The 27,095-nt window shown below is 42.1% G+C and overlaps 2 protein-coding genes across 2 annotated transcripts; both read left to right on the forward strand.

The window, feature by feature from the left end:
• The first annotated feature begins 368 nt into the window (after positions 1–368).
• On the forward strand, positions 369–8,987 carry LOC139422522 (uncharacterized). Its single transcript, XM_071173681.1, has 3 exons — positions 369–522; positions 5,872–6,633; positions 7,789–8,987. Exon 2 carries the CDS (start codon positions 5,879–5,881, stop codon positions 6,575–6,577), a length of 699 nt encoding a protein of 232 aa, XP_071029782.1. The 5' UTR covers positions 369–522; positions 5,872–5,878; the 3' UTR covers positions 6,578–6,633; positions 7,789–8,987.
• A 17,098-nt stretch (positions 8,988–26,085) lies between these two features.
• LOC139422631 (uncharacterized) lies at positions 26,086–26,729 on the forward strand. The gene has a single exon (XM_071173777.1). It carries the CDS (start codon positions 26,097–26,099, stop codon positions 26,727–26,729), a length of 633 nt encoding a protein of 210 aa, XP_071029878.1. The 5' UTR covers positions 26,086–26,096.
• Positions 26,730–27,095: the final 366 nt, after the last annotated feature.

A 27,095-nucleotide genomic window follows, 5' to 3' on the forward strand; every position in this document is an offset into this window, starting at 1 on the left:
CAATGTTAGTTTGAATGTAAGCAGTTCCCCAAGGAAGAGAAACCATAGCTCACCAGTCCCTAAAAGGAGAAAGGGTTGTAGCTCTTGGCTGGAGCTCAAACATCTGGTCCCGTGTTCTAAAAGCGTCTCAGACTACTGCTGGTCTAGGATCAGGTCCCCCTGTCTTTGTAATCTCTCTCATGATGATTATAAGGATTAGAACTGATCCTAGATCATAACACTGATTCAGAGACGCTTTGTGAATGGAGGAGGCTCAAAGTAGGGACATTTGTGGTATGTAACACAGCCCAGGCCAAGACTGATTACTTTCAGTTTCATTTCCTGAGATCTTCATGGTGAGTCCTGCCCCCAGTTATGACACCACACACACACACACACACACACACACACACACACACACACACACACACACACACAGCAAAGCTTGCAGATCATCCAATCAACTTCTCACACGGCCTCATACAGATCTACAGGGACACCGAGCACCAGAGAACAAGAGATTACATTTAATATAAACACCAGGTACAGAAAAAACATTTATGATGTGCTTTTTTGTGATCTAGTCTGTCCTTACTAAACAAGTTAGATCTAGTCTGTCCTTACTAAACAAGTTAGATCTAGACTGTCTTTACTAAACAAGTTAGATCTAGTCTGTCTTTACTAAACAAGTTAGATCTAGTCTGTCTTTACTAAACAAGTTAGATCTAGTCTGTGTTGTATATTTTTGTAGGTTTGCTCTCTAGGAAGGAATATGCCCGAATCTATCTCACAATTAACAACTTTATACTTTATTTGATCTGATCTGAGTTCATCTAGGTCTGATCTAATCTGAGATCATCTAGGTCTGATCTAATCTGAGTTCATCTAGGTCTGATCTGATCTGAGTTCATCTAGGTCTGATCTAATCTGAGATCATCTAGGTCTGATCTAATCTGAGTTCATCTAGGTCTGATCTGATCTGAGTTCATCTAGGTCTGATCTAATCTGAGATCATCTAGGTCTGATCTAATCTGAGTTCATCTAGGTCTGATCTAGTCTGAGTTCATCTAGGTCTGATCTAATCTGAGATCATCTAGGTCTGCTCTAATCTGAGTTCATCTAGGTCTGATCTAATCTGAGATCATCTAGGTCTGATCTAATCTGAGATCATCTAGGTCTGATCTAATCTGAGATCATCTAGGTCTGCTCTAATCTGAGTTCATCTAGGTCTACTCTAATCTGAGTTCCTCTAGGTCTGCTCTAATCTGAGATCATCTAGGTCTGCTTCAATCTGGGTTCATCTAGGTCTGCTCTAATTTAGTTAATTTAGGTCTGATCTAATCTGAGTTCATCTAGGTCTGATCTAATCTGAGTTCATCTAGGTCTTCTCTATTCTGAGTTCATCTAGGTCTAATCTAATTTTAGTTCCTCTAGGTCTGCTCTAATCTGAGTTAATCTAGGTCTGATCTAGTTTGAGTTCATCTAGGTCTGCTCTAATCTGAGATCATCTAGGTCTGATCTAATCTGAGATCATCTAGGTCTGATCTAGTTTGAGATCATCTAGGTCTGCTTCAATCTGGGTTCATCTAGGTCTGCTCTAATTTAGTTAATTTAGGTCTGATCTAATCTGAGTTCATCTAGGTCTGATCTAATCTGAGTTCATCTAGGTCTGCTCTAATCTGAGTTCATCTAGGTCTGCTCTATTCTGAGTTCATCTAGGTCTAATCTAATCTGAGTTCCTCTAGGTCTGCTCTAGTTTGAGTTAATCTAGGTCTGATCTAGTTTGAGTTCATCTAGGTCTGCTCTAATCTGAGATCATCTAGGTCTGCTCTAATCTGAGATCATCTAGGTCTGATCTAATCTGAGATCATCTAGGTCTGATCTAGTTTGAGATCATCTAGGTCTGCTTCAATCTGGGTTCATCTAGGTCTGTTCTAGTTTGAATTAATCTAGGTCTGCTCTAGTTTGAGTTCATCTAGGTCTGATCTAATCTGAGTTCATCTAGGTCTGCTCTAATCTGAGCTCATCTAGATCTGATCTAATATGAGTTCATCTAGGTCTGATCTAGTTTGAGATCATCTAGGTCTGATCTAGTTTGAGATCATCTAGGTCTGCTCTCCAGTCTTGAGTTTATTGTTTATGTTCAGATACAACAACAGTTATAATCTAACTAGCTAAGGACATGATTCAAAATCAATTATATCTATTTTTACACTGAGTGTACAAACCATTAGGAACACCTTCCTAATATAGAGTTGCACCCCATTTTGCCCTCAGAACAGCCACAATTCATCAGGGCACGGACTCAAGGTGTTGAAAGCGTTCCACAGGGATGCTGGCCCATGTTGACTCTACAAGGTGTTGAAAGCGTTCCACAGGGATGCTGGCCCATGTTGACTCTACAAGGTGTTGAAAGCGTTCCACAGGGATGCTGGCCCCATGTTGACTCTACAAGGTGTTGAAAGCGTTCCACAGGGATGCTGGCCCATGTTGACTCTACAAGGTGTTGAAAGCGTTCCACAGGGATGCTGGCCCATGTTGACTCTACAAGGTGTTGAAAGTGTTCCACAGGGATGCTGGCCCCATGTTGACTCTACAAGGTGTTGAAAGCGTTCCACAGGGATGCTGGCCCCATGTTGACTCTACAAGGTGTTGAAAGCGTTCCACAGGGATGCTGGCCCATGTTGACTCTACAAGGTGTTGAAAGCGTTCCACAGGGATGCTGGCCCATGTTGACTCTACAAGGTGTTGAAAGCGTTCCACAGGGATGCTGGCCCCATGTTGACTCTACAAGGTGTTGAAAGCGTTCCACAGGGATGCTGGCCCATGTTGACTCTACAAGATGTTGAAAGCGTTCCACAGGGATGCTGGCCCATGTTGACTCTACAAGGTGTTGAAAGCGTTCCACAGGGATGCTGGCCCATGTTGACTCTACAAGGTGTTGAAAGTGTTCCACAGGGATGCTGGCCCCATGTTGACTCTACAAGGTGTTGAAAGCGTTCCACAGGGATGCTGGCCCCATGTTGACTCTACAAGGTGTTGAAAGCGTTCCACAGGGATGCTGGCCCATGTTGACTCTACAAGGTGTTGAAAGCGTTCCACAGGGATGCTGGCCCATGTTGACTCTACAAGGTGTTGAAAGCGTTCCACAGGGATGCTGGCCCATGTTGACTCCAATGCTTTCCACAGTTGTGTCCAGTTGGCTGGATGTCCTTTGGGTGGTGGACCATTCTTGATACCAACAGGAAACTGTTGAGTATGAAAAATCAGCAGCATTGCAGTTCTTGAAACACTAAAAACCGGTGCGCCAGGCACGTAATACCATACCTCGTTCAAAGGCACTTCAATATGTTGTCTTGCCCATTCACCCTCTGAATGGCAACACAGACACAATGTCTCAAGGCTTAAAAATCCTTCTTTAACCAGGTCTCCTCCCCTTCATCTACACTGATTGAAGTGGATTTAACAAGTGACATCAATAAGGGATCATATCTTTCACCTGGTCAGTCTGTGTCATGGAAAGAGCAGGTGTTCCTAATGTTTTGTTCATTCAGTGAAAATGTATATTATTTTTTTTTATATTAAATGAATCCAGAATAATAAAGCATTACTATCAAAATGTATTATATTTTAATAAGTTTACTAGAAGCCTGACAGATTGTGGTTGAATATATATCAGCTATTTTTTTCTGCATTTAAACATGGTACGGTAAGAGAGACAGATTTTACCTTCTGTTTATGAAGTTCACTTATAACTTTAACAGGTATACTGTTTGGTAACTATTTAAACCTTGCATTCATTGTCATGTAGTTAAATATTTTATTTCCCTTTAAGTTTCATGTTCCTGGATCCTTCAGGAGATTTTATTTCAAACTAACACTTGACTCATCCAGGCGTGGTCCCAAATGACACCCTATTCCCCATTGGGTCCTGTTCAAAAGAAGGGCACTATATAGGGAATAGGGTGGCATTTGGGACTCACAGAGTGTATTGTTTTATTTAACACATTAATCATCCAGGCTTTATCCCAAATGACACCATATTCCCTATAGGGTCCTGTTCAAAATAATGGCACTATATAGGGAATAGGGTGGCATTTGGGACTCATTTAGAGTGTATTGTTTAATTTAACACATGAATCATCCAGGCTTTATCCCAAATGACACGTTCCACAGCAACAATACGATTTGATTTCGTCTGATTTTTAAAAGTTTGTTTCTATTGAACAGACCATACTAATAAAGGCATTTTAATTAATGATATGAAGAGTGCCTTGGTCCTCCTTTCTATTTGATGTTCTATTGTCACGTTCCACAGCAAGAAAACCAAAAATGTCACTGAAACAGAAAGGGGAACTAACAAAGAGTCACTGACCACAACCAGAATGAAACGGGTGGGGTTTTAGGAGGGGTTCTGAAAGACACTCATGGGGGTGTGACTAGCAACAACAACTGGAGCCTAAAAGACATCCACCATGAGACCCACTAAATTCAACAAGAAGAGGTAAACAAAAGAAACACACACACCAAACTTCAAGACAGGAAGTAAACCACAAAGTGGAGAAAAACAAAAACAGGGAAGATCAGATAAAGGAATGTTTGTCTAGAAATGAAAATAGGGAGAGACAACTAAAGGAGTTAACCCTCCATATCTCTCAAGACAACTAAAGGAGTTAACCCTCCACATCTACCAAGACAACTAGAGGAGTTAACCCTCCACATCTACCAAGACAACTAAAGGAGGTAACCCTCCACATCTATCAAGACAACTAGAGGAGTTAACCCTCCACATCTATGAAGACAACTAGAGGAGTTAACCCTACACATCTCTCAAGACAACTAGAGGAGTTAACCCTCCACATATGTCAAGACAACTAGAGGAGTTAACCCTCCACATCTACCAAGACAACTAAAGGAGTTAACCCTCCACATCTATCAAGACAACTAGAGGAGTTAACCCTCCACATATGTCAAGACAACTAGAGGAGTTAACCCTCCATCTATCAAGACAACTAGAGGAGTTAACCCTCCACATATGTCAAGACAACTAGAGGAGTTAACCCTCCACATCTATCAAGACAACTAAAGAAGTTAACCCTCCACATCTATAAAGGCAACGAGATGAGTTAACCCTCCACATCTATTAAGGCAACATGATGAGTTAACCCTGCACATCTACCAAGACAACTAGATGAGTTAACCCTCCACATCTATTAAGGCAACATGATGAGTTAACCCTGCACATCTACCAAGACAACTAGAGGAGTTAACCCTCCACATCTACCTAGACAACTGAAGGTGTTAACCCTCCACATCTATTAAGACAACTGGAGCACTGGGCCAGACACTCTTAAATATCACCTGGGCCAGCCACTCTTAAATATCACCTGGGCCTTCCACTCTTAAATATCACCTGAGCCAGCCACTCTTAAATATCACCTGGGCCAGCCACTCTTAAATATCACCTGAGCCAGCGCAGGTGAAACACCTTCCGACTAATGAGATGGACAAGCGAGCACAGGTGTAACACATATTGACTAATGAGGTGACACCAATCGGTGCGCCCTACGTGCAACCTAGGTTGCAACCTCTAAACATAAATGTAAAATCCAAAGCCTGGAACAGTATTGCCAGATTTGGGGAACAGCCACAGTAGTACATTCCTGTGCCATAAAGGTCCAGACCTCTTAGCAGAGGTAACTTAACTATATCATCATGAACTGTATTGTTTAATGCTGTCTGTTTCCTGTTTCTCTCTCTCCCTCGCTCTCTCTCTCTCTCTCTCTCTCTCTATCCCTATCTCTCTATCCCCCCCCCCCCTCTCTCTCTCTCTCTCTCTCTCTCTCTCTCTCTCTCTCCCCCCCCCCCCCCCCCCTCCCCCTCTCCCCCCAGGGGTACCATGGTTCGAACATTGAACAATATGGAGGAGCTGAGAGGTTCAGGTTTTGGTCGTCCCTGGCCGAGGCACGGACTCAAGCTCCTTTTCTGGTTTGCCAACGATTACATCGTCTTTGACAACGACAACCAGATGTTTGCAAATTACGACCCCGAAGAGGGACACTTTGGTTTCCATCACTTCCGCAACAGACTTGAGTGTGAAAACAACGTCTGCAAGAGGCTGCTTCCTGATGATGGCTACCCATTCTATGAGGTGGGCAACCTCCACCTCACAGCAGCTTATTCCATGCCTAATTATGTCAGGAAGTACAACACTGGTGACATAGATACCAGCAACATGGACCGCCTCATCATCAGTATGCGTCCAGACATGACAGTGGATAGGGTCTATGTGACCCAGCACGAGGACCTGAGGAGCTTCGACCCGGTCAACACCTATCGCATCAGCAGGGGGTTGCTCATGATCATATGCGGCCATCCATTCGCGGACATGTCATTTAGGAACTTCCTGGAACAGGCGGGCTATTCTACCTACGAGCCAATGAGATATATCGATCAGTGTTCTAGTACCGCCCAAATCGAATTCCCAAGCCCCGCCCCCAGGGAGTCTAGAGATACCAGAATGAATATAGAAGTTGGATCCAGAGCTCCACCCAGAGCTGCACCAGGCTTCTGGGAAAGCTACTGTACCATACTGTAATATATATTTTTTTATTTTTTTTTATTTTTATTTTTTATTCACCTTTATTTAACCAGGTAGGGAAGTAGAGAACACCTTTATTTAACCAGGTAGGGAAGTAGAGAACACCTTTATTTAACCAGGTAGGGAAGTAGAGAACACCTTTATTTAACCAGGTAGGCTAGTTGAGAACACCTTTATTTAACCAGGTAGGCTAGTTGAGAACACCTTTATTTAACCAGGTGGGCCAGTTGAGAACACCTTTATTTAACCAGGTAGGCTAGTTGAGAACACCTTTATTTAACCAGGTAGGCTAGTTGAGAACACCTTTATTTAACCAGGTGGGCCAGTTGAGAACACCTTTATTTAACCAGGTAGGCTAGTTGAGAACACCTTTATTTAACCAGGTAGGCTAGTTGAGAACACCTTTATTTAACCAGGTAGGCCAGTTGAGAACACCTTTATTTAACCAGGTAGGCCAGTTGAGAACACCTTTATTTAACCAGGTAGGCTAGTTGAGAACACCTTTATTTAACCAGGTAGGCTAGTTGAGAACACCTTTATTTAACCAGGTAGGCTAGTAGAGAACACCTTTATTTAACCAGGTAGGCCAGTTGAGAACACCTTTATTTAACCAGGTAGGCTAGTTGAGAACACCTTTATTTAACCAGGTAGGCTAGTTGAGAACACCTTTATTTAACCAGGTAGGCTAGTAGAGAACACCTTTATTTAACCAGGTGGGCCAGTTGAGAACACCTTTATTTAACCAGGTAGGCTAGTTGAGAACACCTTTATTTAACCAGGTAGGCCAGTTGAGAACACCTTTATTTAACCAGGTAGGCTAGTTGAGAACACCTTTATTTAACCAGGTAGGCTAGTTGAGAACACCTTTATTTAACCAGGTAGGCTAGTAGAGAACACCTTTATTTAACCAGGTGGGCCAGTTGAGAACACCTTTATTTAACCAGGTAGGCTAGTTGAGAACACCTTTATTTAACCAGGTAGGCTAGTAGAGAACACCTTTATTTAACCAGGTAGGCCAGTTGAGAACACCTTTATTTAACCAGGTAGGCTAGTAGAGAACACCTTTATTTAACCAGGTAGGCCAGTTGAGAACACCTTTATTTAACCAGGTAGGCTAGTTGAGAACACCTTTATTTAACCAGGTAGGCTAGTTGAGAACACCTTTATTTAACCAGGTAGGCCAGTTGAGAACACCTTTATTTAACCAGGTAGGCCAGTTGAGAACTAGTTCTCATTTACAACTGCGACCTGGCCAAGATAGAGAAAAGCAGTGCAACACAAACAACAACACAGAGTTACACATATAAACAAATGTACAGTCAATAACAGTCAATAACATAATAGAAAAAGTATATATACAGTGTGTGCAAATGGTGTAAGGAGGTAAAGCAATAAATAGGCCACAGTAGCGAAGTAATTACAAGTCAGCAAATTAACACTGGAGTGATAGATGAGCAGATGATGATGTGCAAGAGAGCAAAAAAGTAAATAAAAACAATATTGGGATGAGGTACAGTGCAAAGTTCAAGGGGGCCGAATACTTTCGCAAGGCACTGTAGATAGTTGGATGGGCTTCTTACAGATGAGTTGTGTACAGCTGCAGCGATCGGTTAGCTGCTCAGATAGCTGATGCTTAAAGTTAGTAAGTTATATAAGTCTCCAACTTCAGCGATTTTTGCAATTCGTTCCAGTCACTGGCAGCAGAGAACTGGAAGGAAAGGCGGCCAAAGGGGGTGTTGGCTTTGGGGATGACCAGTGAGATATACCTGCTGGATCACGTGCTACGAGTGAGTGGGTGTTGTTATGGTGGCCAGTGAGCTGAGATAAGGCGGAGCTTTACCTAGCAAAGACTTATAGATGACCTGGAGCCAGTGGGTCTGGCGACGAATATGTAACGAAGGCCAGCCGACGACAGGATACAGGTCACAGTGGTGGGTGGTATATGGGGCTTTGGTGACAAAACGGATGACACTGTGATAGACTGCATCCAGTTTGCTGAGTAGAGTGTTGGAGGCTATTTTATAAATGACATCGCCGAAGTCGAGGATCGGTAGGATGGTCAGTTTTACGAGGTTATGTTTGGCAGCTGTAGATCAGTGTCCTGGTCCTGGGGATCCTGAAGGGGGGAACTTTTTAGTTTATTGCCCCAGCACATTGCAGTTCATTATGGTATGTTAATTTTCACTAATACATTTAGTCATTTATCAGACACTCTTATCCAGAGTGACTTCAGTGCATTAAACTAAAGGCAGGTAAACAACAACATCCTGTATCACAGTCATAGCAAGTCAACTGTTTCTGATACCATTACTGAGAGGGTTGTTGCTGTTGGTGTCTGCTACTGGTTAATGTACTTCTGTATTTTAAAATACAAAATACATGCATTTTAATTAAATACACTTGAAAATACAAGTATTTTGTCGTTTATTTTTCAAACATTGATCTCTGTTGACCCTTAGCGTTTCTCAGACTAGGTGAAGATGTTCCATGGGCCTCTACATTCTGAATTTGGTGTCATTTGGTCCAAGAAGATTTTTTAGCTACTGTTTTGCATATTTTATCATATTAGCGTATGTGCATGTACTGGTTAAGTGTGGAAATCTGTGAATGCATCAAAGTTATTTTCTCAAACGCATTATGGACCATTGTGATGAGTCCTATTTAGGCACCATTGTGATGAGTCCTATTTAGGCACCATTGTGATGAGTCCTATTTAGGCACCATTGTGATGAGTCCTATTTAGGGACCATTGTGATGAGTCCTATTTAGGCACCATTGTGATGAGTCCTATTTAGGCACCATTGTGATGAGTCCTATTTAGGCACCATTGTGATGAGTCCTATTTAGGCACCATTGTGATGAGTCCTATTTAGGCACCATTGTGATGAGTCCTATTTAGGCACCATTGTGATGAGTCCTATTTAGGCACCATTGTGATGAGTCCTATTTAGGCACCATTGTGATGAGTCCTATTTAGGCACCATTGGCATGAGTCCTATTTAGGCACCATTGTGATGAGTCCTATTTAGGCACCATTGTGATGAGTCCTATTTAGGCACCATTGTGATGAGTCCTATTTAGGCACCATTGTGATGAGTCCTATTTAGGCACCATTGTGATGAGTCCTATTTAGGCACCATTGTGATGAGACCTATTTAGGCACTATTGTGATGAGTCCTATTTAGGCACCATTGTGATGAGTCCTATTTAGGCACCATTGTCATGATTCCTATTTAGGCACCATTGTGATGAGTCCTATTTAGGCACCATTGTGATGAGTCCTATTTAGGCACCATTGTGATGAGTCCTATTTAGGCACCATTGTGATGAGTCCTATTTAGGCACCATTGTGATGAGTCCTATTTAGGGACCATTGTGATGAGTCCTATTTAGGCACCATTGTGATGAGTCCTATTTAGGCACCATTGTGATGAGTCCTATTTAGGCACCATTGTGATGAGTCCTATTTAGGCACCATTGTGATGAGTCCTATTTAGGCACCATTGTGATGAAGTCCTATTTAGGCACCATTGTGATGAGTCCTATTTAGGCACCATTGTGATGAGTCCTATTTAGGCACCATTGTGATGAGCTATTTAGGCACCATTGTGATGAGTCCTATTTAGGCACCATTGTCATGAGTCCTATTTAGGGACCATTGTGATGAGTCCTATTTAGGCACCATTGTCATGAGTCCTATTTAGGCACCATTGTGATGAGTCCGATGTGGAATACAGGTCTCCTACGATGTGGAGTACAGGTCTCCTTCTACGATGTGGAGTACAGGTCTCCTTCTACGATGTGGAGTACAGGTCTCCTTCTACGATGTGGAGTACAGGTCTCCTTCTACGAGGTGGAGTACAGGTCTCCTTCTACGATGTGGAGTACAGGTCTCCTTCTACGATGTGGAGTACAGGTCTCCTCCTACGATGTGGAGTACAGGTCTCCTTCTACGATGTGGAGTACAGGTCTCCTTCTACGATGTGGAGTACAGGTCTCCTTCTACGATGTGGAGTACAGGTCTCCTACGATGTGGAGTACAGGTTTCCTTCTACGATGTGGAGTACAGGTCTCCTTCTACGATGTGGAGTACAGGTCTCCTTCTACGATGTGGAGTACAGGTGTCCTTCTACAATATGGAGTACAGGTCTCCTACGATGTGGAGTACAGGTTTCCTTCTACGATGTGGAGTACAGGTCTCCTTCTACGATGTGGAGTACAGGTTTCCTTCTACGATGTGGAGTACAGGTCTCCTTCTACGATGTGGAGTACAGGTCTCCTTCTACGATGTGGAGTACAGGTTTCCTTCTACGATGTGGAGTACAGGTGTCCTTCTACGATGTGGAGTACAGGTCTCCTACGATGTGGAGTACAGGTCTCCTTCTACGATGTGGAGTACAGGTCTCCTTCTACGATGTGGAGTACAGGTCTCCTTCTACGATGTGGAGTACAGGTCTCCTTCTACGATGTGGAGGACAGGTGTCCTTCTACGATGTGGAGTACAGGTCTCCTTCTACGATGTGGAGTACAGGTCTCCTTCTACGATGTGGAGTACAGGTCTCCTTCTACGATGTGGAGTACAGGTCTCCTTCTACGATGTGGAGTACAGGTCTCCTTCTACGATGTGGAGTACAGGTGTCCTTCTACGATGTGGAGTACAGGTCTCCTTCTACGATGTGGAGTACAGGTCTCCTTCTATGATGTGGAGTACAGGTCTCCTTCTACGATGTGGAGTACAGGTCTCCTTCTACGATGTGGAGTACAGGTATCCTTCTACGATGTGGAGTACAGGTCTCCTTCTACGATGTGGAGTACAGGTCTCCTTCTACGATGTGGAGTACAGGTCTCCTACGATGTGAAGTACAGGTGTCCTTCTACGATGTGGAGTACAGGTTTCCTTCTACGATGTGGAGTACAGGTCTCCTTCTACGATGTGGAGTACAGGTCTCCTTCTACGATGTGGAGTACAGGTCTCCTTCTACGATGTGGAGTACAGGTCTCCTTCTACGATGTGGAGTACAGGTCTCCTTCTACGATGTGGAGTACAGGTCTCCTCCTACGATGTGGAGTACAGGTGTCCTTCTACGATGTGGAGTACAGGTGTCCTTCTACGATGTGGAGTACAGGTCTCCTTCTACGATGTGGAGTACAGGTGTCCTTCTACGATGTGGAGTACAGGTCTCCTTCTACGATGTGGAGTACAGGTGTCCTTCTACGATGTGGAGTACAGGTGTCCTTCTACGATGTGGAGTACAGGTCTCCTTCTACGATGTGGAGTACAGGTCTCCTTCTACGATGTGGAGTACAGGTCTCCTTCTACGATGTGGAGTACAGGTCTCCTTCTACGATGTGGAGTACAGGTCTCATATCTGTTCTTTCACTGGCTGCATCTTCACTGAGAAACCACACCTTCAACACCGGTAGCCATCTTTTAAATCCAAGCCCAGAGCCATTGGTCATCTCTCCTGTCAGTCACCTGGCCTAGATTAGAGAGACGACAACTGAGAATGTACATGACTGTGTGTTGTTTAACGGCGCAGGTTGGTGCTGCATGTGTTTCTACGTGATCCTCTCACTCCACCTTGTGGCCACAGATGGAACAGCACTCCAGACTGACTGAAGAGGAGAAAGAGATGGAGAGTGATGGAGAAAAACTAAGAGGTATGAAGACGCTGACATACATCAGGTCACGTTGATACAGCCTCCCTGTGCTATGTGGTGTAATCCAGGCAGTACTATGTGGTGTAATCCAGGCAGTACTATGTGGTGTAATCCAGGCAGTACTATGTGGTGTAATCCAGGCAGTATTATGTGTTGTAATCCAGGCAGTACTATGTGGTGTAATCCAGGCAGTATTATGTGGTGTAATCCAGGCAGTACTATGTGGTGTAATCCAGGCAGTACTATGTGGTGTAATCCAGGCAGTATTATGTGGTGTAATCCAGGCAGTGCTATGTTGTGTAATCTAGGCAGTATTATGTTGTGTAATCCAGGCAGTATTATGTGGTGTAATCCAGGCAGTATTATGTGGTGTAATCCAGACAGTATTATGTGGTGTAATCCAGGCAGTATTATGTGGTGTAATTCAGGCAGTATTATGTGGTGTAATCCAGGCAGTACCATGTGGTGTAATCCAGGCAGTATTATGTGGTGTAATCCAGGCAGTGTTATGTGGTGTAATCCAGGCAGTATTATGTGGTGTAATCCAGGCAGTATTATGTGGTGTAATCCAGGCAGTATTATGTGGTGTAATCCAGGCAGTACTATGTGGTGTAATCCAGGCAGTACTATGTGGTGTAATCCAGACAGTATTATGTGGTGTAATCCCGGCAGTATTATGTGTGAGGGGGACGTGAGGGAACAACACCACTGCATTGTTTCAGTGTTGACAGCCTTTATTTATATCTGTTAAGTAGAAACAGCAGAAACAGGATTTTAACACAGTACTACATTTTACCAACCTGTCCCCCTGTAACCCCTTAAAACCTCTTGACGCACCGATCCCTTCATCATTTTCGTCAACATCCGGTGAATTGCAGAGTGCCAAATTCAAATTAAATTACTAAAAATATTTCATTTTCATGAAATCACAAGTGCAATATACCAAAACACAGTTTAGTTTCTTGTTAATCCACCTGGCGTGTCAGATTTCAAAATGGCTTTATGGTGAAAGCAAACCAAGTGTTTATGCAAGGACATCTCTCTCAGCAGACAAAACATTACAAACAGCTAGCAGCAAAGTAGGTTGGTCACGCAAGTCAGAAAAGCAATAAAATGAATCGCTTCCCTTTGATGATCTTCGTTTGTTTGCACTCACGAGACTCCCAGTTACACAATAAATGTTTGTTTTGTTCAATAAAGATTATTTTTATATCCAGAAACCTCCATTTGGTTGGCACGTTTTGTTTAGTAATCCACAGGCTTGTGCGGTCACGATGGGCAAACTAAAATTCCAAATAGTGTCCGTAAAGTTCGTAAAATCCTCAGGTTGTTTTTACGATAAATAATCAACAATATGTCAACCGGACGGTAGTCTTTTCAATAGGAGAGAGAGAGAAAAGGTCCCACTCCAGGCGCTCGCTTATGCACAAATCTGGGGGCACCTAGCTATCCACTGATGTGATCATTCTCGCTCATTTTTCAGAATAAAAGCCTGAAACTATGTCTAAGGACTGTTCACACCTTGTGGAAGCCACAGGGAAAGACATCTGGTTGATGTCCCTTTAAATGGAGAATAGGCTTGCAATGGAAAAGAGACGTTTCAGAATAACAGCACTTCCTGGTTGGATTTTCCTCAGGTTTTCGCCTGCAATATCAGTTCTGTTATACTCACAGACAATATGTTGACAGTTTTGGAAACCTAAGAGTGTTTTCTATCCTAATCTGCCAATTATATGCATATTCTAGCTTCTGGGCCTGAGAAATAGGCAGTTTACTTTGGGCATGTTTTTCATCCAAACATCAAAATACTGCCGCCTAGTCTCAAGAGGTTTTCACCTGTCTAGGACACAGGTTCCACTAGTGGAACTCCCCCTCCCAACATTCCGCTGAAAAGGCAGTGTGGGAAATTCAAAAATATTTTTTAGAAATATTTAACTTTCACACATTAACAAGTCCAATACAGCAAATGAAAGATAAACATCTTGTTAATCTACCCATCGTGTCTGATTTTTAAAATGTTTTCCAGCGAAAACACAACATATATTTATGTTAGATCACCACCAAATCCAAAAAAACACAGCCATTTTTCCCAGCCAAAGATAGTCACAAAAGCAGAATTAGAGATAAAATGAATCACTAACCTTTGATAATCTTCAACAGATGACACTCATATGACATCATGTTACACAATACATTTATGTTTTGTTCGATAATATGCATATTTATATCCACAAATCTTGGTTTACATTGGCGCCATGTTCAGAAATGCCTCCAAATATCCAGTGTAATTACAGAGAGCTACGTCAGATAACAGAAATACTCATAAACTTTGACGAAAGATACATGTTTTACATATAATTAAAAATACAACCGCTGTGTCAGATTTTTAAAAAAGTTTACGAAAAAAGCCTGCCATGCAATAATCTGAGACGGCGCTCAGAAGTAAATATATTTCTCCGCCATGTTGGAGTCAACAGAAATACGAAATTACATCATAAATATTCCCTTACCTTTGATGATCTTTCATCAGAATGCAGTGCCAGGAATCCTAGTTCCACAATAAATTGTTGTTTTGTTCGATAATGTCCATTACTAGTGTCCAATTAGCTACTTTTGCTAGCACGTTTAGTTCACATGTCCAAAAGCTGGCGCTGGTCCAGGCGAACTCGGACGAAAACTTTAAAAAGTTATATTCCAGGTCGAATAAACTGGTCAAACTAAGTAGAGAATCAATCTTCAGGATGTTATTATCACACATATCCAATAACGTTCCAACCGGAGCATTCGTTTTTGTTGACAGAGTAATGGAACGCAAGGCGATATAATGAGTACTGCGCATAACCAGGAACTGGCATTCTGCCAGACCAGTGACTCATTCCCCTCCCGTCCGGCCCCACATCACACTAGAGGCTTCATTCCACGTTCTACTGACTGTTGACATCTAGTGGAAGGCGTAGGAAGTGCGAACAGATCCATATCTTATTGGCAATGAGTTGAAAATCAACCAGCCCCAGAATTTCCACTTCCTGTTTGTACGTTTGCCTGCCCTATGAGTTCTGTTATACTCACAGACATAATTCAAACAGTTTTAGAAACTTCAGAGTGTTTTCTATCCAATAGTAATACTAATATGCATATATTAGAATCTGGGACAGAGTAGGAGGCAGTTCACTATGGGCACGCAATTCATCGAAAGTAAAAATGCTGCCCCCTATCCCTAAAAGGTTTTAACAACCCTCAGAATCAGGTTATATAGCAAGGATCTTATTGAAGACATTTACATAATGAAGGAATCCATTAAACTCTTTGGTTATTCCATACCTCTTTTTGTACTGATCTGAACACAATCTCTTTAGGTGTTACAAACATGTACAGGACATAGTTTGGAGTTGGACCCAGTTCACACAACCTGTCTGCATTTTGAGATGATCATATATTTTGATCTTGTTTATCACCTCTAACAGTTCTGATAGGTGACCAGTCTAGTAACTCCTTTATCACCTCTAACAGGTCTGATTGGTGACCAGTCTAGTAACTCACCTCTAACAGGTCTGATTGGTGACCAGTCTAGTAACTCCTTTATCACCTCTAACAGGTCTGATTGGTGACCAGTCTAGTAACTCACCTCTAACAGGTCTGATAGGTGACCAGTCTAGTAACTCACCTCTAACAGGTCTGATAGGTGACCAGTCTAGTAACTCCTTTATCACCTCTAACAGGTCTGATTGGTGACCAGTCTAGTAACTCACCTCTAACAGGTCTGATTGGTGACCAGTCTAGTAACTCCTTTACCACCTCTAACAGATCTGATTGGTGACCAGTCTAGTAACTCCTTTATCACCTCTAACAGGTCTGATTGGTGACCAGTCTAGTAACTCCTTTACCACCTCTAACAGATCTGATTGGTGACCAGTCTAGTAACTCCTTTATCACCTCTAACAGGTCTGATTGGTGACCAGTCTAGTAACTCCTTTACCACCTCTAACAGGTCTGATTGGTGACCAGTCTAGTAACTCCTTTATCACCTCTAACAGGTCTGATTGGTGACCAGTCTAGTAACTCACCTCTAACAGGTCTGATAGGTGACCAGTCTAGTAACTCCTTTACCACCTCTAACAGGTCTGATTGGTGACCAGTCTAGTAACTCCTTTATCACCTCTAACAGGTCTGATTGGTGACCAGTCTACTAACTCCTTTACCACCTCTAACAGGTCTGATTGGTGACCAGTCTAGTAACTCCTTTATCATCTCTAACAGGTGCTAAAGGAGGAACAAAAGTAACATGCAAAACAGGCTAGACAAAAAGAGATGTTTATAACAGAACCTGAATTACTGGTTGTTACTGACGGACACTAAAGCAGCTAGTTTGAATGGAATTAGTCCCCCAAAAAGGAGAAACCGTAGCTCACCGGTCCCTAAAAAGGAGGAAAGGGTTGAGCCCTTGGCTGTAGCTCAAACATCTGGGTCTCAGACTACAGCTGGTCTAGGATCATGTGCCCCTGTCTATGTAATCTCTTTCACTATGATTATAAGGATTAAAACTGATCCTAGATAAAAGCTTCAACTCGGAGACTCTTCATGAATCGAAGAGGCAGGAAGTAGGGAAGAACTTTGTGGTACGGAACACAGCCCAGCCCAGGACTGGGATTACGTTCAGTATCATTTCCTGTAATCTCTGGGCTCTTCATGGGTAGTCCTGCCCCCAGAGTAAATAATGATACACAAACACACAGACAGCAAAGCTTGCAGATCATCCAATCACATCTTCTCACACGGCCTCATACAGATCTACAGGGACACCGAGCACCAGAGAACAAGGGAATACATTTAATATAAACACCAGGTACAGTAAAAACATTTATGATGTGCTTTTTGGTGATCTAGTCTGTCTTTACTAAACAAGTTAGATTTAGTCTGTCGTTACTAAACAAGTTAGATCTAGTCTGTCTTTACTAAACAAGTTAGATCTAGTCTGTCTTTACTAAACAAGTTAGATCTAGTCTGTCTTTACTTAACAAGTTAGATCTAGTCTGTCTTTACTAAACAAGTTAGATCTAGTCTGTCTTTACTAAACAAGTTAGATCTAGTCTGTCTTTACTAAACAAGTTAGATCTAGTCTGTCTTTACTAAACAAGTTAGATCTAGTCTGTCTTTACTAAACAAGTTAGATCTAGTCTGTCTTTACTAAACAAGTTAGATCTAGTCTGTCTTTACTAAACAAGTTAGATCTAGTCTGTCTTTACTAAACAAGTTAGTTCTAGTCTGTCTTTACTAAACAAGTTAGATCTAGTCTGTCTTTACTAAACAAGTTAGATCTAGTCTGTCTTTACTAAACAAGTTAGATCTAGTCTGTCTTTACTAAACAAGTTAGATCTAGTCTGTCTTTACTAAACAAGTTAGATCTAGTCTGTCTTTACTAAACAAGTTAGATCTAGTCTGTCTTTACTAAACAAGTTAGATCTAGTCTGTCCTTACTAAACAAGTTAGATCTAGTCTGTCTTTACTAAACAACTTAGATCTAGTCTGTCTTTACTAAACAAGTTAGATCTAGTCTGTCTTTACTAAACAAGTTAGATCTAGTCTGTCTTTACTAAAAAAGTTAGATCTAGTCTGTCTTAGTAAACAAGTTAGATCTAGTCTGTCTTTACTAAACAAGTTAGATCTAGTCTGTCTTTACTAAACAAGTTAGATCTAGTCTGTCTTTACTAAACAAGTTAGATCTAGTCTGTCTTTACTAAACAAGTTAGATCTAGTCTGTCTTTACTAAACAAGTTAGATCTAGTCTGTCTTTACTAAACAAGTTAGATCTAGTCTGTCTTTACTAAACAAGTTAGATCTAGTCTGTCTTTACTAAACAACTTAGATCTAGTCTGTCTTTACTAAACAAGTTAGATCTAGTCTGTCTTTACTAAACAAGTTAGATCTAGTCTGTCTTTACTAAACAACTTAGATCTAGTCTGTCTTTACTAAACAAGTTAGATCTAGTCTGTCTTTACTAAACAAGTTAGATCTAGTCTGTCTTTACTAAACAAGTTAGATCTAGTCTGTCTTTACTAAACAAGTTAGATCTAGTCTGTCTTTACTAAACAAGTTAGATCTAGTCTGTCCTTACTAAACAAGTTAGATCTAGTCTGTCTTTACTAAACAACTTAGATCTAGTCTGTCTTTACTAAACAAGTTAGATCTAGTCTGTCTTTACTAAACAAGTTAGATCTAGTCTGTCTTTACTAAACAAGTTAGATCTAGTCTGTCTTTACTAAACAAGTTAGATCTAGTCTGTCTTTACTAAACAAGTTAGATCTAGTCTGTCTTTACTAAACAAGTTAGATCTAGTCTGTCTTTACTAAACAAGTTAGATCTAGTCTGTCTTTACTAAACAAGTTAGATCTAGTCTGTCTTTACTAAACAAGTTAGATCTAGTCTGTCTTTACTAAACAAGTTAGATCTAGTCTGTCCTAGATCTTACAAGTTAGATCTAGTCTGTCTTTACTAAACAAGTTAGATCTAGTCTGTCCTTACTAAACAAGTTAGATCTAGTCTGTCCTTACTAAACAAGTTAGATCTAGTCTGTCTTTACTAAACAAGTTAGATCTAGTCTGTCTTTACTAAACAAGTCTGTCCCCCCTCCATCTACACCTGCATTGCTTGCTGTTTGGGGTTTTAGGCTGGGTTTCTGTACAGCACTTTGAGATATCAGCTGATGTACGAAGGGCTATATAAATACATTTGATTTGATTGAAGTGGATTTAACAGGTGACATCAATAAGGGATCATATCTTTCACCTGGATTCACCTGGTCAGTCTATGTCATGGAAAGAGCAGTTCTTCCTAATGTTTTATTTACTCAGTGAATATTTATATACTATTTTATATGAAGTTTTTCCAGAATAATAAAGCAGTACTATCAAAATGTATTAACTTTTAATAAGTTGACGTTACCTGAAACCTGACAGATTGTGGCTGAAAATATATACATTATCAACACATTTTTTCTGCATTAAAACATGATACGGTAAGAGAGACAGATTTTACCTTCTGTTTATGAAGTTCACTTATAACTTTAACAGGTATACTGTTTGGTAACTATTTAAACCTTGCATTCATTGTCATGTAGTTAAATATTTTATTTCCCTTTAAGTTTCATGTTCCTGGATCCTTCAGGAGATTATATTTCAAACTAACACTTGACTCATCCAGGCGTGGTCCCAAATGACACCCTATTCCCCATTGGGTCCTGTTCAAAAAAAGGGCACTATATAGGGAATAGGGTGGCATTTGGGACTCACTTAGAGTGTATTGTCCGTTGATGGAAGTGCTGCCAAATTCTTCTAAGTGAAAATGTGCTCAAACCTGCCGGGCTGTTCATGTTGATGACGTTTCATGATAATCGTCAAGAGGGCTCACGTTACTAGGTTACCACAGTTATTTTAGGCCAACGATAACAACTGTCCTATTGTCACTAGTAGAAAGAGGAGGAAGGGAAGCGCTACTGAGGTACACAATAGTACATTCTGGTAGACAGAAGGTGCTCTTTGGTAAAAGGGGTGAATTGGTCATCAAAAAGAAAGGAGGACCAAGGCTCAGACTCTTTTCTCTGTATATATCAATGATGTTGCTCTTGCTGCGGGCGATTCCTTGATCCACCTCTACGCAGACGACACCATTCTACAGTGCCTTGCGAAAGTATTCGGCCCCCTTGAACTTTGCGACCTTTTGCCACATTTCAGGCTTCAAACATAAAGATATAAAACTGTATTTTTTTGTGAAGAATCAACAACAAGTGGGACACAATCATGAAGTGGAACGATATTTCAAACTTTTTTAACAAATCAAAAACTGAAAAATTGGGCGTGCAAAATTATTCAGCCCCCTTAAGTTAATACTTTGTAGCGCCACCTTTTGCTGCGATGACAGCTGTAAGTCGCTTGGGGTATGTCTCTATCAGTTTTGCACATCGAGAGACTGACATTTTTTCCCATTCCTCCTTGCAAAACAGCTCGAGCTCAGTGAGGTTGGATGGAGAGCATTTGTGAACAGCAGTTTTCAGTTCTTTCCACAGATTCTCGATTGGATTCAGGTCTGGACTTTGACTTGGCCATTCTAACACCTGGATATGTTTATTTTTGAACCATTCCATTGTAGATTTTGCTTTATGTTTTGGATCATTGTCTTGTTGGAAGACAAATCTCCGTCCCAGTCTCAGGTCTTTTGCAGACTCCATCAGGTTTTCTTCCAGAATGGTCCTGTATTTGGCTCCATCCATCTTCCCATCAATTTTAACCATCTTCCCTGTCCCTGCTGAAGAAAAGCAGGCCCAAACCATGATGCTGCCACCACCATGTTTGACAGTGGGGATGGTGTGTTCAGCTGTGTTGCTTGTACGCCAAACATAACATTTTGCATTGTTGCCAACAAGTTCAATTTTGGTTTCATCTGACCAGAGCACCTTCTTCCACATGTTTGGTGTGTCTCCCAGGTGGCTTGTGGCAAACTTTAAACGACACTTTTTATGGATATCTTTAAGAAATGGCTTTCTTCTTGCCACTCTTCCATAAAGGCCAGATTTGTGCAATATACGACTGATTGTTGTCCTATGGACAGAGTCTCCCACCTCAGCTGTAGATCTCTGCAGTTCATCCAGAGTGATCATGGGCCTCTTGGCTGCATCTCTGATCAGTCTTCTCCTTGTATGAGCTGAAAGTTTAGAGGGACGGCCAGGTCTTGGTAGATTTACAGTGGTCTGATACTCCTTCCATTTCAATATTATCGCTTGCACAGTGCTCCTTGGGATGTTTAAAGCTTGGGAAATCTTTTTGTATCCAAATCCGGCTTTAAACTTCTTCACAACAGTATCTCGGACCTGCCTGGTGTGTTCCTTGTTCTTCATGATGCTCTCTGCGCTTTTAACGGACCTCTGAGACTATCACAGTGCAGGTGCATTTATACGGAGACTTGATTACACACAGGTGGATTGTATTTATCATCATTAGTCATTTAGGTCAACATTGGATCATTCAGAGATCCTCACTGAACTTCTGGAGAGAGTTTGCTGCACTGAAAGTAAAGGGGCTGAATAATTTTGCACGCCCAATTTTTCAGTTTTTGATTTGTTAAAAAAGTTTGAAATATCCAATAAATGTCGTTCCACTTCATGATTGTGTCCCACTTGTTGTTGATTCTTCACAAAAAAATACAGTTTTATATCTTTATGTTTGAAGCCTGAAATGTGGCAAAAGGTTGCAAAGTTCAAGGGGGCCGAATACTTTCGCAAGGCACTGTATATACTTCCGGCCCGTCCTTGGACACTGTGCTATCTATCCTCCAAACGAGCTTCAATGCCATACAACACTCCTTCCGTGGCCTCCAACTGCTCTTAAACGCTTGTAAAACCAAATGCATGCTTTTCAACCGTTCGCTGCCTGCACCCGCACGCCTAACCAGCATCACCACCCTGGATGGTTCCGACCTTGAATATGTGGATATCTATGAGTACCTAGGTGTCTGGCTAGACTGTAAACTCTCCTTCCAGACTCATATCAAACATCTCCAATCGAAAATCAAATCAAGAGTCGGCTTTCTAATCCGCAACAAAGCCTCCTTCACTCACGCCGCCAAACTTACCCTAGTAAAACTGACTATCCTACCGATCCTCGACTTCGGCGATGTCATCTACAAAATTGCTTCCAACACTCTACTCAGCAAACTGGATGCAGTTTATCACAGTGCCATCCGTTTTGTCACTAAAGCACCTTATACCACCCACCACTGCGACTTGTATGCTCTAGTCGGCTGGCCCCCGCTACATATTCGTCGCCAGACCCACTGGCTCCAGGTCATCTACAAGTCCATGCTAGGTAAAGCTCCGCCTTATCTCAGTTCACTGGTCACGATGGCAACACCCATCCGTAGCACGCGCTCCAGCAGGTGTAGCTCACTGATCATCCCTAAAGCCAACACCTCATTTGGCCGCCTTTCGTTCCAGTTCTCTGCTGCCTGTGACTGGAACGAATTGCAAAAATCGCTGAAGTTGGAGACTTTTATCTCCCTCACCAACTTCAAACATCTGCTATCTGAGCAGCTAACCGATCGCTGCAGCTGTACATAGTCTATCGGTAAATTGCCCACCCATTTTTACCTACCTCATCCCCATACTGTTTTTTTTAATTTACTTTTCTGCTCTTTTGCACACCAATATCTCTACCTGTACATGACCATCTGATCATTTATCACTCCAGTGTTAATCTGCAAAATTGTAATTATTCGCCTACCTCCTCATGCCTTTTGCACACAATGTATATAGACTCTTTTTTTTCTACTGTGTTATTGACTTGTTAATTGTTTACTCCATGTGTAACTCTGTGTTGTCTGTTCACACTGCTATGCTTTATCTTGGCCAGGTCGCAGTTGTAAATGAGAACTTGTTCTCAACTAGCCTACCTGGTTAAATAAAGTGAAATAAAAATAAATAAAAAGGCACTCTTCATTCAATTAATTCAAATGCCTTTATTTGTATAGCATGTTCAATAGAAACAAAGTTTTAAAAATCCGACGTGTTTCGGCTGCATGGCCTTCGTCAGGGATTTGCTTTCGTCAGATTTTTAAAACTTTGTTTCCATTGAACATGCCCTACAAATAAAGGCATTTTAATTAATGATATGAAGAGTGCCTTGGTCCTCCTTTCTTTTTTTATGTTCTATTGTCACAATCCACAGCAAGAAAACCAAATATGTCACTGAAACAGAAGGGGGAACTAACAAAGAGTCACTGACAGCAACCAAAACGACAAGGCTGGGGTTTTAGGAGGGGTTCTGAAAGACACTCATGGTGTCCACTGAACGTTGACTAGCAACAACAACTGGAGCCTAAAAGACACCCACCATGAGACCCACTAAATTCACCAAGAACAGGCAAACAAAATGAAAACACACACCAAACTTCAAGACATGAAGTAAACCACAATTAAAGGAGTTAACCCTCCACATCTATCAAGACAACTAAAGGAGTTAACACTCCACATCTACCAAGACAACTAAAGGAGTTAACCCTCCACATCTACCAAGACAACTAGAGGAGTTAACCCTTCACATCTACCAAGACACCTAGAGGAGTTAACCCTCCACATCTACCAAGACAACTAGAGGAGTTAACCCTCCACATCTACCAAGACAACTAAAGGAGTTAACCCTCCACACCTACCAAGACAACTGGAGGAATTAACCCTCCACATCTATCAAGACAACTAAAGGAGTTAACCCTCCACATCTACCAAGACAACTAGAGGAGTTAACCCTCCACATCTACCAAGACAACTAAAGGAGTTAACCTTCCACATCTATCAAGACAACTAAAGGTGTTAATCCTCTACATCTATCAAGACAACTAAAGGAGTTAACCCTCCACATCTACCAAGACAACTAGAGGAGTTAACCCTCCACATCTATCAGACAACTAGAGGAGTTAACCCTCCACATCTACCAAGACAACTAGAGGAGTTAACCCTCCACATCTACCAAGACAACTAAAGGTGTTAACCCTCCACATCTATCAAGACAACTAGAGGAGTTAACCCTCCACATCTATCAAGACAACTAAACGAGTTAACCCTCCACATCTATCAAGACTACTGAAGCACTTGGCCAGTCACTCATAAATAGCACCTGGGCCAGACGCTCTTAATTATCACGTGGGCCAGCCGCTCTTAAATATCACCTGGGCCAGCCGCTCTTAAATATCACCTGGGCCCGCCGCTCTTAAACATCACCTGGGCCAGCGCTCTTAAATTTCACCTGGGCCAGCCGCTCTTAAATATCACCTGGGCCAGCCGCTCTTAAATATCACCTGGGCCAGCCGCTCTTAAATATCACCTGGGCCAGCCGCTCTTAAATTTCACCTGGGCCAGCCACTCTTAAATTTCACCTGGGCCAGCCGCTCTTAAATATCACCTGGGCCAGCCGCTCTTAAATATCACCTGGGCCAGCCGCTCTTAAATATCACCTGGGCCAGCCGCTCTTAAATTTCACCTGGGCCAGCCACTCTTAAATTTCACCTGGGCCAGCCGCTCTTAAATATCACCTGAGCCAGCCGCTCTTAAATATCACCTGGGCCAGCCGCTCTTAAATATCACCTGGGCCAGCCGCTCTTAAATTTCACCTGGGCCAGACACTCTTAAATATCACCTGGGCCAGCCACTCTTAAATATCACCTGGGCCAGCCGCTCTTAAATATCACCTGGGCCAGACACTCTTAAATATCACCTGGGCCAGACACTCTTAAATATCACCTGGGCCAGCCACTCTTAAATATCACCTGGGCCAGCCGCTCTTAAATATCACCTGGGCCAGCCGCTCTTAAATATCACCTGGGCCAGCCGCTCTTAAATATCACCTGGGCCAGCCGCTCTTAAATTTCACCTGGGCCAGACACTCTTAAATATCACCTGGGCCAGCCGCTCTTAAATTTCACCTGGGCCATCACAATTGAAGCAAATTCCAATGAATGAGATGGACAAGCCAGCACAGGTGTAACACATACTGACTAAGGAGGTGACACCAATTGGTTGCCCCTACGTTCTAACATCCAACCTCGAAATATAAAAATACATTTAAACAGCCCGTAACACTTTTGCCAGTGTTGTGATGTTGGGAACAGCCAGGTTAGTGCACTCCAACGCCATTAAGGTCCAGACCTCTTAGCAGAGACTTATACTGTATATGGAAGGTAACATACTACCCATCCCGGATCCGGGAGCGTAATCATCGCCTGAAACTAATTAGCATAACGCAGCGGACATAAATATCCCTAGAAAATCTTCCTATTCATGAAAATCACAAATGAAATATATTGAGACACAGCTTAGCCTTTTGTTAATCACACTGTCATCTCAGATTTTCAAAATATGCTTTACAGCCAACGCTAGACAAGCATTTGTGTAAGTTTATAATAGCCTAGCATAGCATTATGCCCTGCTAGCAGCAGGCAACATTTTCACGAAAATAAGAAAAGCAAACAAATTAAATTATTTACCTTTGAAGAACTTCGGATGTTTTCACTCACGAGACTCCCAGTTAGATAGCAAATGTTCCTTTTTTCCCAAAATATTATTTTTGTAGGCGAAATAGCTCCGTTTGTACTTCACGTTTGGCTGAGAAATCGACCGGAAAATGCGGTCACTACAACTCCGAACTTTTTTCCAAATTAGCTCCATAATATCGACAGAAACATGGCAAACGTTGTTTAGAATAAATCCTCAAGGTGTTTTTCACATATCTATTGGATAATATATCCACCAGGACAATTGGTTATTAGAAGCGATTGGAATAATGGCTACCTCTGTACTTTATGCGAGATTTTCTGCGGGAGCCATCATGTGACCACTTGCTAAATGTGGTCCCTTACGGCTATTCTTCAACAGAAATGCGTAAAAAGACATCACAATGCTGTATTGGGGAATACGTAGAAAACGTAAGCTCATTCCTAGCCCATTCACAGGAGTCATTGGCATGCAGCACTTTCAAAATATGGGGCACTTCCTGATTGGATTTTTATCTGGGTTTCGCCTGTAACATCAGTTCTGTTGCACTCACAGACAATATCTTTGCAGTTTTGGAAACGTCAGAGTGTTTTCTTTCCAAAGCTGTCAATTATATGCATAGTCGAGCATCTTGTCGTGACAAAATATCCCGTTTAAAACGGGAACGTTTTTTATCCAAAAATGAAATACCGCCCCCAGAGTTTCAAGAGGTTTTAAGTCTATCACTATGAACTGTATTGTTTAATTATGTCTGTTTCTCCCCCCCCCCCCTCTCTCTCTCCCCCCCCCCCCCCCAGGGATACCATGGTCAGAACATTGAACAATATGAAGGAGCTGAGAGGTTCTAGTTTTGGTCGTCCCTGGCCGAGGCACGGACTCAAGCTCCTTTTCTGGTTTGCCAACGATTACATCGTCTTCAACGATGACAACCAGATGGTTGCAGATCCCGACCCCAAAGAGGGAGACTTTGGTTTCCATCACTTCCAGAACAGGCGTGAGTGTGAAAACAATGTCTGCAAGAGGCTGCTTCCTTATGATGGCTACCCATTCTATGAGGTGGGCAACCTCCACCTCCAAACATCTAAATCATTGCCTAAATATGTCAGGAAGTACAACACTGGTAACATAGATACCAGCAACATGGACCGTCTCATCATCAGTATGCGTCCAGACATGACAGTGGATAAGGTCTATGTGACCCAGCACGAGGACCTGAGGAGCTTCGACCCGGTCAACACCTATTGCATCAGCAGGGGGTTGCTCATGATCATATGTGGCCATTCAATGAGTAACTTCCTGGAACAGGCGGGCTATTCCACCCATGAGCAAAATGTAATTATGTATCAGGGCATCGCCCCCAGGGAGTCTGGGGATACTAGGATTGATATGGAAGGTGGATCCAGAGCTCCACCCAGAGCTGCACCAGGCTTCTGGGAAAGCCACTGTACCATACTGTAACCAGGCTTCTGGGAAAGCTACTGTACCATACTGTAGATCAGTGTCCTTTAGTCCTGGTCCTGGGGATCCTGAAGGGGGGAACTTTTTAGTTTATTGCCCCAGCACATTGCTGTTCATTATGGTATGTTCATTTTCACTAATACATTTAGTCATTTATCAGACACTCTTATCCAGAGTGACTTCAGTGCATTAAACTAAAGGCAGATAAACAACAACTTCCTGTATCACAGTCATAGCAAGTCAACTGTTTCTGTTACCATTACTGAGAGGGTTGTTGATGTTGGTGTCTGCTACTGGTTAATGTACTTCTGTATTTTAAAATACAAAATACAAGTATTTTAATTAAATACACTTGAAAATACAAGT

Source organism: Oncorhynchus clarkii, chromosome 12 (assembly GCF_045791955.1).
Source record: "Oncorhynchus clarkii lewisi isolate Uvic-CL-2024 chromosome 12, UVic_Ocla_1.0, whole genome shotgun sequence".
Taxonomy (NCBI): domain Eukaryota; kingdom Metazoa; phylum Chordata; class Actinopteri; order Salmoniformes; family Salmonidae; genus Oncorhynchus; species Oncorhynchus clarkii.

What these genes read in the sequence shown, in the direction of transcription:
- LOC139422631 (XM_071173777.1), top strand. Translation starts at nt 26,097, where the DNA reads ATGAAGGAGCTGAGAGGTTCTAGTTTTGGTCGTCCCTGGCCGAGGCAC.
- LOC139422522 (XM_071173681.1), top strand. Translation starts at nt 5,879, where the DNA reads ATGGTTCGAACATTGAACAATATGGAGGAGCTGAGAGGTTCAGGTTTT.